The following is a 14,337-nucleotide window of genomic DNA, read 5'->3' as shown; positions in this document are numbered from 1 at the left end:
TGTGCCAAATCATAACAGCAGTCTCAAGTCACTTTATGTTAGTAAACCACAGACCTTATAACAATACAGCAAAACCCAACAATCAGATTCCCCCCATGAGCAAGTACATGGCGACAGTGGTAAGGAACAAAACCCCTTTTAATAGGAAGAAACTTCTGGCAGAACAAGCTTTAGGGAGGGGCAGACATGACCAACAATTAAAAAAAAAGACTAAAAAGACTGTTTGGGAGGGTTGCCAGAAGAGAGCTGCTCTGTAAAAGCTTTGCTTTGGATCGCAAACTTACATCTGAAGAGATGAAAGCAAAGTGGAGATGTTTGCTCATAATGCACAGTGCCACATTTAGTGAAAATCAAACACAGCATATGAGCACAAACAACTCATACCAACTGTCAAATACTGTGGTGAAGGGGTGATGATTTGGGCTTGTTTTGAAGCCACAGGACCTGGACACCTTGCAGTCACGGAGTCCACCATGAATGCCTCTGTATACCAACGTAGTCTAGAGTCAAATGTGAGGCCATCTGTCTGACAGTTAAAGCTTGGCCAAACTGGGTCCTACAACAAGACAATAATCCAAAGCACAGACGCAAATCTTCAACAGAATCTCAGAAATTAAAAAAAAAAATAAAAAATTGAAGAGTCCCAGTGGTCCAGTCAAAGTCCTTAGTTAGATCTTTACCTGAGTTAAATGCCGTGTTGGGCTCTTAAGAGGATTGTGCATAAACAAATGGACCTACACCTCAATAAACTCAAGGCAACGCTATAAAGAGGAAATTAAGTGGGCCAAAGATTCCTGTGCAAACCTCTCATAGTGTCCGAGAACCACTGCACAGGGCCACAAACACAGCTTTGAGGGCCCCGTGTGGTTCCTTGTGTGATTGTGTTTCCGTAGCTGTCTAGCTGCATGCAACAGGCATATCTCTTCAGATCCCCTGAAGTAAACTAATGACTACGGAAAGGTTTTAGCGCCATGGCCCTCATCAATCCTGCAGTGTTTGGAAGTGACGGGGCACTGGCCGGCACAAGCTAATGGGACAGAAGTAAACACAGAGCGCCACGATGCTGCTCGGCTTGACTACTACGGCATGACTGAAATGCTTTTTTTTTTTTTTTAAAGTTGAGTTTGTGATCTGATTTCCTATTTTAAAATGTTAGAAACAGATTTATATGAATGTTAGGCTTACATTGCATTATGGTGACTGTAGCATCCATCAAATCTAGTTTCTGTTGTAAATAATCAGCTAGGAAACTATAAGAAAACGCAGACTTGGGTTGATCACTATTTAAATTGCCCTATTAAAATATAAGTGATATTACAATTTCTTCTTGATTTTAAATGCAAAACTATTTATAGCTCACTTAATCAGTGATCAGAATGCATATTTTGGTATTTTTCTGCCCACTAACCAACTGATGAATCATGCATTTCATCTCCACATGTAAATATTTTTATAGACTTTCATCTTACTTGTTGCCAACATTAAAATATGACAAATCTATGTGCTGCTTCTCCATTAGGAATGCTCTGTTAGTGAACCAGACCGGAGCAAGGAGCATCCATCACTGCACAGACAAGGCTTTCAGTGTGTGATCCCACTCACATAAACAGTCATCCCCCCTGACCATCACACACATCGACATATACACATACAGACACATGTCTTTAATGTATAAACAGTCTATACACACACAAAGGAATGCATGCAGATAAAAGTTATGGTAATATATACATATGGACTCAGACACACACATATGAGCACGTGCACGTCACGCAAGGAGAAAATAACAGACAGTCATAAAGCATTATTAAGGTTTCTGATGTGGAACATTTATTTTTAAATAATCTCTGCATATTCATCTGAGCAGAGCTTCCTTATAGGATCAGTTTAGCAAAATTTATTGCTCTGCTTTGTACCAACAACATCTTTGTACCTAAAAAAATCTGTCAGTTGTAGCTTTTTTTTTTCGTGTTTTATCTTATTTTTTTTCCTCCTTCCTTTACATTTAGCCATATAACTTGATAAGCTTCTCGGTTAGTTCAAACAACTTAGCTCTTTCCTCCATAAACATGACATTTGACCACCTCCCCAGTTCTCATAATGATGAGTTTTGACAACTCAGGATATATTACATTAGAGTAGTTTCCAGGCTTTTCCGGGGAGAGACCACCCTCACTAACTTCTGATTCACAGCCAGTCATTTTTTTCTATAAGCTGGCCTTAAAAATGACAGAAACCACTCAGTTCAGAAAAAGGCTTCAAGGCTTTCTCTTAGTCGGCTTTCAAGGGGTGAAGAGTTAAGACTGGGTCGGGGTATCGGCTTATACAGTACTTGCATTTAAGAGACATTACATGAATTAAATTTTCTTGCAAACTTCTTCAGGTCAATCAGCACGAGACATTTCAATTTGTAAAATATTTGCGTACCTCCTCATTACTGCTCACATAAAGTAAATAACTGCTGGGCTATAGAAATGCATCTCAGTCCCACAGTGTTCATACCTTCGTCTGAGGTCCTCAGCAACGGTTGCTCGGCAGCTGAACAGGTAGGCCCGCAGTGACTGGAGCTGCTGACGGAGACGCAGGACTGTGCTCAGAGGCTCACAGTGTTCGTACAGACAGGGGTTAAGCTGCTGGATGTCCAGCAGTGGTTCTTCATACACAAACTCCAGGAACTCCTTGGCCTGTTTGGACACCTGGAAAAGTTTACATTAAAATGACTGCATCAAAGACCACTGAAATATGAGGGATAATCCTGAGCTCAGACTTTAATGCTTGACATGATAGAACAAGATAAAACCTGGGTGGCTAATTTTATTTACCCCCCGCCCAGAGCTACAGTAGCCATTTTCTGCTTTTTCTATTCACTGCTAATAATGTGGGGGGCTGGAGTCAGTAAAAGAAGTATGATTGGCTAGTTGAAAAAGAATCCCATATTGAACACAAATCTAAGACCACGCTTTCTGGCAGTAGCTTAATATTTAGCGTACAGATGTGATAGGATCAATTTTTCTCCAGTACTTACTGGAAACCTGCAGATCTTTAACAGTACTCTTACAGTATACTATAAGCTAAAACATGACAAGGCTTTTTAAGCCCCAAAGACCCTCCTCTAATGATTCTGCATTAAAAATTTGTTTTTTCTTTCATATTTCTGTGTGTATGCTTTCATACCTTGTGCTTGCTGGTGTCCCAGTTGTGCAGCAGGCGTGCTGGGATGAGGAAAGAGTTGTCCTGATGGCAGCTTTGGCAGTAGTACCAGCCACTGTAGTAACAAACCTTCGCCTTTCCTCTGGACAGACCAATGGGACGCTGACAACCTGAGGAGGAAGTCATTGATGAGTATGTGTGTGCCTTCAGATTTGGTACTTTAGTGTGTCTGAATGCTATCAGGACAACTCAAAGTCACACAATTTGCTTTTCAGTCCCAAAACATTTTAATTCAAAAGTGGTTTTTTATTGTCTCTGACTCACATATCATCAAATTGCAGCTTCACTAAAGAGATCCATAACTGTAGCTGTATTTGTTATCATGGGCTAATTAGTATTGCACACACTTGGTGTTAAAAGTGCACTGAAGCAGACAAAGACGAGCCCTGAGAGAGAGCACAAAGGCTGTAATGCAAATTGGTTGGTGTTAATATGTATCGGTTTATTGCCCCACACTAAATGCCATGCTAATCCAGCCAAGTAAACCTGTAGATAATAAACAAGATAGCCTCTATTTGACAAGATGCTCTGACCCCGATAAGGTAATCCATTGGATCAGGAAACACAGATAATCAAACTTAAATTATCACCTTGCAGGTTTTATACCTCTGACAACCAGGCAGGCTTATATCCATGCCTGTTCACTCATAGTATATGTAGTGAATACCTTGAAAGCAATTAATGGGTGAGGACCAAAGATCAGTGTCACTAGGTTTAACCAAATGTGAAATATGGTCACAATCTCTTATCCATCCCTGAATTATGGTTACATAATGGCCAAATGTTTTGCTTGCAAAATAATAAATAATATGATGTCACAGTGAAGTGGACCTTAGACACAGTTCATGAACTTGTCGTTCCTTTTTTATGTTTTTATTCTGACATTTTGATGTTAGGTTGTGTTATCTTGACAAACCAAAGCCACTCTGAAGACAACAGCTGCCTGCGAGTGATCGCAGACCTGGCCCTCAGCTTCAAACCCATCGTTCAAAAGGCATCCAGATCAGAAGCTGATTGCACACCGTCATTATAACTTGGGTCGTGCTGTGGTTCACAACCACCGTTTTCCTTAGTGTGACTAGAGCATAACAAAGTGGGTGTGTGTGTGTAGCTGTGTGTGTGGACAGACATTGTAGGGTGGGGCTAGCAAAACTGAAATAGTTGTTCATGCAAAGTTCATGCAGTGCCTGTGTTTGGAGGTACGCAAATAAACAAGCTCTTAAGCCAGACTTTCACTCTTTCACTCATTACACAACCGTTTGTCACATTTTGAATAAACACTGCGAGCAGCTTCCAGAGAGACTGCCTGAAAAAAAAGTGTGCAATCTCCATATTTATGCCACAGTGGGTATAATGGGTGCTTTTTTTCATGCTTTCCAGTGACTTTTCAAAACAAGTATAAAGCCACTGATGGTGTTCACAAATGTGTGTGGAATGATGATGAAAACTTCCTCTCTGTATGTTTGTGCGTGCTCAGCTTTGTAAAAACTTCATACACACTAGTTTGGTCCAAGCACCCTGCGCCCTTTACTGCTTTTAATAGAAGAATTTCATCTTGAAACGTTTAATACATTTGGTAGTTTAAACTATATTTACGTTGTAGTGAAATATCTTTAAGCGTATCCACAGAGCCTAATGTAGTATGCACTACAGCAACAATATCCCTCTTGTTTTTGGCTGAGGGAGCCTGTGCTGATCTCCACTGCAACACAGAAACTCCTGAAACCACATATGCATTCTTCAGAAAGATGATCCTGATAGTTCCCATTTAGTGCATCTTCTATCCAAAATCTTCACCTCACTGATTTGAGGTAATCCCTAGATAACAGAATCCTGGTTCTCCCAGTAGCCACAACACAGCAGACTCCATTTACAAAGAGCTCTGCAGACCTAAAAGACCAACAGATTCTCTGCTCTATTCAGCCTGATAGCTTCCACACTCTGCTTTGTCTTGCAGGCTCTTTAAAGTTCATTCTTCACCCAAACACCCGGCCCTGCTCTCTGATCACGCGCACCCAAACAGTTGAGCGCTGAAGCAGTTCAACAGGTGTCTCTTATCGCACCATCTTAGCGGACACAGAGCCTGGAGGAAAACAGCAAATGAGGAGAGGCACAGAAGAAAAGATCCTGAAGATTGTTATCTAGGAAAAAACAGGCTTAGGAAGCTATGGAAAAAAGAAAAGGAAAAACAGTGGAAGAGGGACATGTGTCAGCGTGTTTGTCAGCTCTGCTTTAACGCAAGAAGCGCAGGCTGAATGAGAGGAAAACAGGAAAACAAAGACATAATAAGTAAAAAGCTATTGAGAGATGAGAGGAAAGAAGGGACTGCATGAAAGAGAAGAAGAGTAAGATCAAACAAGCGCAGATGATGGCAGACAATAAAGACAACTATCACAGACAATAATCTGAAAAAAGGCGGACAATGGTCTAATCAGCATTCAGAGCGGAGTTCCTTCTTTATCTAACCAAAATAAAAAACATATTAATTTGGGAGCTTCACTCACAAAAAGAATGGAAAACCAGGCCCAGCTAGTACTCCACTAGAAGCTTTGATTCTGAGATCAAAATAATCTTTCTTTAAAATATATTTTACTATTCAGTTCATTTATTGCTTAAGCTTTCTTCTCCCTACCTTTAAGCCAGCTTTCTTCTGATTGGCTGTTATTTAAAGAGCAAGTCAGAGAAGAGGATATCCACTCTCTCTGACATCACACAGAGCCAAAAATAAAAAAACAAAACCGTCTGAAACCCAGTGTTTAGAGCAAGTCTGAGGCCTGGGTTATTCAGTGGGATTAATTACACATATGTCGACCTCAGTATTTAAAATTCTTGCCATATGTAATATGTAAGTGTATATATGACAGATAAGAAGATAAATGGGCCCTGACGGTAGGTGGAAAGTTCTAACATTTTCAAATTCTTCATTTTTTTATGCTTTCTTGGTGAATGTGATGAAATGCTAAACTATGTCACTGTGAATCAAAGAGATTAGTAACGGATAAAAGGGAATCGTGAACAACTCTCCAGTTTTCTGTGACACGCTGTATCCTGTGGATGCAACAGGACGATGGACCAAAGCTCACAAAGATCTGAACTACGGAAGAAAAGCTTCCTATAAGTGAGCCTATAAGCGAGTGGCCAGTGCAGTCCCTGGATGTCAATCCTTTTGCCTTTAATTAAAAATGTGAGTAAACCTTACAAAGTGATTTTCCATCTGTCACATGTATGACCTCAACGTGAGTCAAAGCACCGTCAGATGTGATTTGCCTGTCTTACTTCCTGTCCGCTGTGTCTCTAATTTAAACATTATCAGAATCCATTTTTAAGAATTTATAAAGTTTAAACAATGTGCATTTGTTTTTCTTTAATCAAAACCACTGTGCAAGGATACAATCCTCGACAAAAGACAACAATAAAGTCTTATCTCACTAAAGGGCCAACAATTGAATACATATGTGTAACTCACTTCTAGTTAGGCTTATTACAGCAATGAGCTCATGCTGCTGTTTTGGTCAATGCTCTTTCCAAAAAACCACAATCCGCTGGTTGGCAGCCAGCAGGCTGAGGGGATGGTTAACAATCAGAGAAACACTATGTCACTTCGAGGAAACGGCTGACCACCAGATCAGCTTTCTGGCCAACTGTGGTCTCAAATTTGGTGTGCTGCTGTTGGGACCAGAGGAACAAAGACAGATATGTATGTAGCCTGAAAACATTTGCAAACCGAATAACAACCTTTAACCTAACCTCAAATTCTATATCATGAGTAAAAGAAGAGAACACACCCACGCTGACTGGTCACACGGTGGCGAAAGGACCTCTGCAGCAGCGGGGGCACTCTGTAGTGTCCTTTGCTCAATAAAACAAACAGCAAAGGCAAGGTGGACTACACAAGATGACAAATATCAAATAACACCATCCGTATAAATCTGATGCTGATCTGTGCCTCTTCCAAACCTCGATACTGCAGTAAGACAACTGCAAAACATACACACTGCAGGAATTCTTACCAAAGAGCAGAGAGATCAAAGTAAGGACAGGTGGCACTTCTTTGTTCTTTTTGCAATGCGAAATATGTATGCTTTACGTCACATTACTTACTCAAACTAAGGTTGGACTTTTAGGAAGTTGTGTTTTTAAGAATATTTACTGTCATAAAAAGTAAATCAAGTCTAAGCAAGTATTTATATATAGATATACCTGCAATTCTTATCCAAGCCAATACAAAGTGGACACTTAGCGAATGTAAAGTATAGACACTGTGGGTTTAGAAGTATATATCATGTAAATAAACTGTAATAACACACTAGTGACTATACATAAATATGTAAGGACTTTATAAAAGTAATTATATAAATTACAATTTCAATACACAGGAAATAGCAGTACTATTTCATCCTTGACAGTCAACTCATTCTCTCATGAGGCACTTTTGTCAGCAGTTTCAGTGGGCAGATTGGAGCATGATTGTGGTCAATATCTTTAACAAGGATGCATATTTTCATCACTGTGAAGCATCTAAATCCAGGCCGAACCAATACCACCCAGCGGCACAACTGCAGCTTCTGCAGTTTCTTTTTATAGCTGCTGTTTGTGTGTGTTTGAAGTGTTTGTACATTACAAAGCTGCAAAATCTTGCAGTTGCTCATTAGATAAAAATCTCAGCTAATTTCCACCCAAACTACAAAGTACATTTATACTTTTTGGTTATTATGAAGAAGAAAGAAGGGTGATCCCAAACAAACTGTCCACCTAGGATGGTTATTTGGAAGAGTTTCATGTAGACCAGAGCGATAAGAGTTTGAAAGACTTTACAACCATCCAATTTCTATTTTACTTAGAAACAGAAATTTGTTAAAATACCTGCAGCGAGTGTATGTGTTAAAAACCTGCAACTTTTGTTGCCTGTAGGACACAAGAAAAAGTTCAACCCCACCACACCCAAACCATTTTATCAATCCTTAATGGAAAAAAGCATTTAGTGAAATAAAGGTCCGCACGACTCCATCTGCAAACTTGTTTACTTTCTCTACATTAATAGCGTTCATCCAGCTTAGTTTCACTCTATATTTTTCCTCTGGCAGTGGCTCTATGCCCACCAGGCGGGTCCGGCTCACAGTTTGAGAACCAGGTGGTGTAGCTAGCAGGTGGCAGATGAAAAGACACTAATTATGCTTATTCTAACTGAAGTATTAAAAAACAAAATCTCTGGTGGAATAACTGATTACTTAGTAAAAAATAAAATTCATATTGATTTGAGGTTTTAATTAGCCTCTCTAGCATGAGGATTTGCATCTTTCCTCTCTTGTATTATTACAAATTTAATCCATTTATAGGTGCTGTTGAACAGAATAGGCAATTGCGAGACAACAGTCTGGGCTCATAGCAGGGGTGTAGCCAATTAGTGGCCCCCTCCGACCCACCCCGCACAACCTATACCCACAGAAACAGAGTTGCATCCTCTAACTTTTATAAGTTCAACAAATACTGTTGTTTCAGACGCATTTAACATCACAACCACCCATTTATACTGAATTTATCTTATAGGTCTATTAAAAATAAACAAAAAAAATGACTTTGGCAAATATTCAATATTTTATTATTTGAAGGTACAAGAAAAAATTACAATCATGCGAAAAAGAAAGTTTTCACAGGACTCTATGCAGTCCTGTGAAAAAAAGGCTGTTGCTGATGATTTACATTTACTTACCCACTTAATTCCCATGGAAGTAGAAATTGTGCGCACCTCTAATAAAAGCAGAGGTTTTATTAGTTTGCTGATTTGGCATTCAGGCATACAGGTGTGTGTTAACCCACAATTTTCCCAGGAGTAGAGGCAAATTCACCCCATGTTCAGACCGTGCAATGCTCACAGAAACTGGAAAAAAACCCAACAGATACATCTCAGACTCTACAGGCCTCAGTTAGTATGTTAAAGTTCATGACAGCATAATAAGACCAAAAGACCAAACAAGTATGGCTTGTTTGGAAGAGTTGCCAGGAGGAAGCCTCTTCTCTCTAAAAAAAAGAGCATGGCAGCACCGCTTAGGCTTGCAAAGTTACATCTGAACAAACCACTTCTGGAACAATGCCCTTTGGAAAGATGAGACCAAAGTGGAGAAGTTTGACCATAATGCACAGCGCAATATTTGGTAAAAACCAAACAAAGCATAGCATCACAAAAACCTCATTGGACAGATGTGAGGTCATCTGCCTGACAGCTACAGCCTGGCCCAAACTGGGTCATGAAAAAGGCCAATGATCCCATGCGCATTAGCAAATCTAAAAGCAATTCAAAAGTCCCTCCACAATAATGTGAGAAACTGATAAAATCATACAAAAAACTATTACTTAAAGTTATTGCTGCTAAGCGTGGTTCTTCAGAAAGAACATAGTTTTTCACAGGACTGCACAGAATCTATGAAAACTTCACATGACTGTATTACAGATGTTCGTGGTTCCTGACACTGACAAAAGAAATAAATGCATCCCAAAGTAATATGATGTTAGCTTACACAAGCATCTTGTCAGGCAAGCTAGCAAAGGGAAAACAGTGACTGAGAAAAACATTGCTGCTACTACTACTAATATTATTAAGCATATTATGCTAGACGTTACATTTCTCAGTTGTTTAGCCTATTTCTTTTCCATAATAGCAGAAATACCGTAATCATCTCAAAGGCTACTTTTAAAAAAATGTCCAGAGTAACTATTAATAGTTTCAGCTGCTAACTACTTCCTTCATTATCAGCAGAGCAACAACCGTGTTTTATTCGCGTCTCTGATCTTTTATGCGTCTTTTTGGGATGCAGAGAATGAGAGACAGAGGGAAAGATGAATGGGAATTCAAACATAGCTCAAAGGTCTACCGATTGTACTGCGGCTCTCTGTAGTGAGAGAGGGTCACTTTGACCTGCCAGCAGTGAGAGAGAGAGAGAGAGGAAGAGACACAGAGATACAGAGAGAGAGAGAGCGAGAGAGAGGGAGAGAGAGGGAGAGCGATGACATCAGGGAAAAAAGGGGGCTCATGCTTTCATCTGCCCGCCAGTGGTTCAAACAACCACACCTCTGACAGGACACCCGTGTGTGTGTGTGTGTGTGTGTGTGTGTGTGTGTGTGTGTGCGTGTGTGTGTTTATGTACATGTGTGAATTAAAACTCAAAAGACGAGAGAAGCCTGAGCTTTGATGTGTCCCATTCACACCAACCAAACACTCCAATGAAAATGTGGACAAATGGAGAGTACTATGAGTAAGATGGCGTGTGTGTGTGTGCGTGTATGAGAGAGAGAGAGAGAGAGAGAGAGAGAGAGAGAGCGCAAGAGAGAGAAACTGTTTGTCTTTTGATGTGAACCCACCTCCTACTTCCTCACTTCTCTCATATCTACTGATTCCCACTTCACCCAAAGCCCCCCTGTCCCACAGATTCACATGGTCTGTGGGGGCCTGAGAATGTGCTCCAGCGCAAAAACAGGGGTCATCTAACCTGAGAGCACACTCTGCACAATGTGTGTGTGCGTCTGCACGCTCATGCGTGTGCGGCGAGGGGTTATGGGGTGACGGAGAGTCACAGCCTTCAAACGAACACTAACCATTTCCTTCAAAAGGAATCTAAAATGCAGCAGTTCCCATATGTAATTAGCTGAATATATTTTACATTTTAAACAACGATTCACTCGATATGTTTGTAAGGAAGCAGCCTGCATATGCAAAGAGAAGACTTGAAACAAGTTCAAAGGGAAAATGGTGAAAGCTGAGGTAGCATACCGAACATGAGGTACTTATTACCGTCTTGTAGTCGCACGCTAAACGATTCTCCAAACCTACTTTCAGCTAAAAATGTGAAGGTCAATGTCTTTTGAAAAGATGGAGGTTTGATGCACATTTGCACAGCGGATGGCTGGATTCATTAATAAATTAATTTTCTATTTGGACCTAAAGTGCAAATGCATGCATCCAATTGTTGTCTGCTTTTAATCCATATATACAAGTATCATCTGAAGATACTATGAGCAAGTGCTTAGCCACAGTGAAAGGGAAGAACTTGCTAACAGGATGTTTGACAGAAGATGGATGGACGAATGAATGGACAAATACTGTTTTGAGTTAAAGAGTGACGCTGCCAGGAAGAAGCTTGATAATGAGGACCCACACTACATACCTTCAACTTGAAACCACCAGCTGATGAACTGTGTTCCTTGTTATTGTCTTATCTCTTTCCTTGTTTTCCCTTGACAGCGTCATATCTAATAAAACAAGTCAAACTTAAAATGTAAACAAAAGAGGCCCAGAGTATAAGATCTTTGGTGACGTCTGATCATGTGCCAGGGGAACAACTTCGCTGGATGTCTGCTGGAGCAGTGAGCAGCTTTCTTCTCAAAGCTATACCACTATTTGGAGTTTGATGGTGATGGAGAGTGTTGGAAATCATGTCTATCCAGCTCACACCAACGTTTGTTGATTTGTAACCTTCTCTGTGAAACTTTCTATCCTCTGCTGCTTCTCTTGAATGTGGCGTCCACAGGGTTCAGTTTTAGGCCCCCTTCTTTTCTCCCTATACCTGCTACCCCTTGGATCCATCTTCAGGAAACATGGGATTTCTTTCCATTGTTATGCCAATGAGTCCCAGATTTATTTTCCTCTTAAAAAGATAAATGGTTTACCAGCAGACTCCCTGTTCAGATGTCTTGGTGAAATAAAGGTCTGGGTGGCTTTGAACTTTTTACATTTTAATGAGCAAAAAACAGAAGTGAGGATTTTTGGTGACACTTCTGAGACACTACTATGGATCTTGTTTCTTTGGCGCAGTATGTTAAACTGAACATTACTAATCTGGGAGTTAAAATCTTTTTCATTTGAGGCAGTTCGCCAAAATAAAACCTATTTTATCAAGGCTGCTTTTTGACACGGTAATCCATGCCTTTGTTACATCTAGGCTGGATTACTGTAACGCACTTTATTGTGGTGTTAGTGATGTGTCCATTAGGCATCTGCAGGTTGTGCAAAATGCTGCAGCGCGTCCTTTAACTGGCACAAAAAAGTCTGCGCACATTATCCCCATTTTATTTCACTCCACCGGCTACCTGTACATTTTAGGATAATTTTGACGTTATTTTATTTGTTTTTAAATCTCTTAATGACTCTATTTTTTCCTAATTCTCTATTTTTAACATGTTTGATTTTATTTTCTGTTTATGGTATTTGTATATGTACAGCACTGTGTGAACTAGGGCTGGGCCATATCACACCATTCACGGTAATACCGGTATAATGTTGGGCAACGATAAGAAAATGAAATATCGCGATAGAATATGGGTAAAACGTGCATGCGCAGTGCCGGAAAAAGCATGGCAGCAACAGAGAATGAGAAGGGCGAAAGTGGATCGTTGAATTAAACGGATGAACCAGAACTGGTTTGTAAAAATGCTGCAACTTCAGTGGTGTGGAACTGGTTTAGCTCTCGTCCCTCAGATACACAACAAAGTACTATTTTTGGTAGAGCATGCTAGCGGGCCGTCATTATTACCGTGTTGTTTGGAAAATACGGCACACTTAAAATCAATCCTTTGGTTTTTCTGAAAATCGACAGTGCCCCTTATAATCCCGTGTGCCTTATGTATGAATTCTGGTTGTGTTTACTGACCTCGAAATGATTTTATGTGGTACACGGCGCTCGGAAATGTGTCAAATGTTTTAGTACGACTTTGCTAAGCTACGAAGCCGCACCACTTGATGGATTGTCGGAGCATTACGGCTATCGTAGGCAGGAGCCTCGTGGACATAATATTACCGTATTATGTGTGTATAACCTCTTTTTAAGTTTTGTGGATATTATACATGGTTATGCTGAGGATATGTCGGCCAATTTCCACTGAAAATGCCTTTTGGTTAAACTGTCAGCAAGGAATTTGCATTTGCACTTTTAAATTTTTATATAACTTTAATGCACATAAAAAACAGCTGCTTGTTTAAGTGAAAATACATTGATGTTTTTTCTTTTTTGCACTAATAAAGTTGTGGAGTTGTAAAGTATTTTGTCTAGTGTCAATTATATCGTCAGTTATACCGTTATCGCAAATTTTCAAATGTATATCGTGATAAATATTTTTGGTCATATCGCCCTGCTCTAGTGTGAACCCTGGTTTATTTTAAAGTGCCTTATAAATAAAGGTGGTATGGTATGAACAGAGAAAATGTCAAACTGAAACCTGTATAACATCCCAAAACCTACTTCGATAATTGACTGTATAGGGAAGAGGAGGAGGAAGAGGAGGAAGAGGAAGAAGAAGAAGAAGAGGAAGAAGAAGAAGAAGTAGTAGTAGTGAAGACTGAAAACATTTACGTCCATAGAAATCAGGATTCCCACTTTAATGGTGCGAGAGGGAAATTTTAAGACCAATTTCCACAAAAGAATATCTTGAAAATGAAAGCTAAAAACCTGTGAGAAGACATAAGACCTCTATAACAAGGCCTTGAATTCAATGGTTGTAAAAGACTTCAGGGCTTCTAACACTGTAGGAGACCAAGAAGGGATACAGTCAAATAAATGAGGCGGTGACAGCAGGAGAAAAGGGAGACAAAAAGAGGGAAAGGCTACGAGTGTGAAAGAACTGGTGAGCGGAAAAGTAAAGAAAGGGAGGACAGGAGGGAAGTGAATGGATCGAGAGAGCAGAGGTGTGCTCTGTATAGAAAAATGGACGTATCCAGCTGTCCCGTCCTACCCAAAAACCCTTCAAACAAACAACTACGATCAGGGCTGACCACTGTAGCATCCCCAGGCTGCCTTTATTCCCTCTCATTCATTCATTCATTCATCCATTTTTCCTCTCCTCCGGTGCTTTAAGCCTACCAATTATCATCAGTTGCCCCCAGACGGCCTCTGTCCTTGTTCCTGTTTCAGCTGGCTTTTCAAACAGCTCTGCATTAATAAGCCAGTTGTTACAAATAAAAAGGGAGGTGAGCGGTGATTATTCAAAGCCCTGCTAAGAGACAGAAAGAAAGAGAGAGAGAACGAGAGCCCATGTTTTACACCTAGGGTGAGTAAATGCAATTTATATGAATTGGTATGAAGAGTGACAAAAAATAACAATAAAGGAGAAGAAGGCTGCGATAGACCTGGAAATGAAAAA

General features: G+C 40.1%; 1 protein-coding gene across 2 annotated transcripts in view; it reads right to left on the bottom strand.

Annotated features, from left to right (window-relative positions):
• The window catches only part of plekhm3 (pleckstrin homology domain containing, family M, member 3), a 48,057-nt gene that overhangs the window by 19,997 nt on the left and 13,723 nt on the right, over positions 1-14,337 (bottom strand). For both annotated transcript variants that reach the window (XM_063498907.1, XM_063498908.1), the window contains exons 4-5: positions 3,175-3,320; positions 2,503-2,696 (exon numbers count right to left, since the gene is read on the bottom strand). In XM_063498907.1, coding sequence (XP_063354977.1) covers positions 2,503-2,696; positions 3,175-3,320 — 340 coding nt within the window. The remainder of the gene's footprint in view (positions 1-2,502; positions 2,697-3,174; positions 3,321-14,337) is intronic.

This window comes from Pelmatolapia mariae, linkage group LG16_19, assembly GCF_036321145.2.
Source record: "Pelmatolapia mariae isolate MD_Pm_ZW linkage group LG16_19, Pm_UMD_F_2, whole genome shotgun sequence".
Taxonomy (NCBI): domain Eukaryota; kingdom Metazoa; phylum Chordata; class Actinopteri; order Cichliformes; family Cichlidae; genus Pelmatolapia; species Pelmatolapia mariae.
Note: the sequence above shows the minus strand (reverse complement) of the source record. Positions and strands in the feature narration are given on the sequence as shown.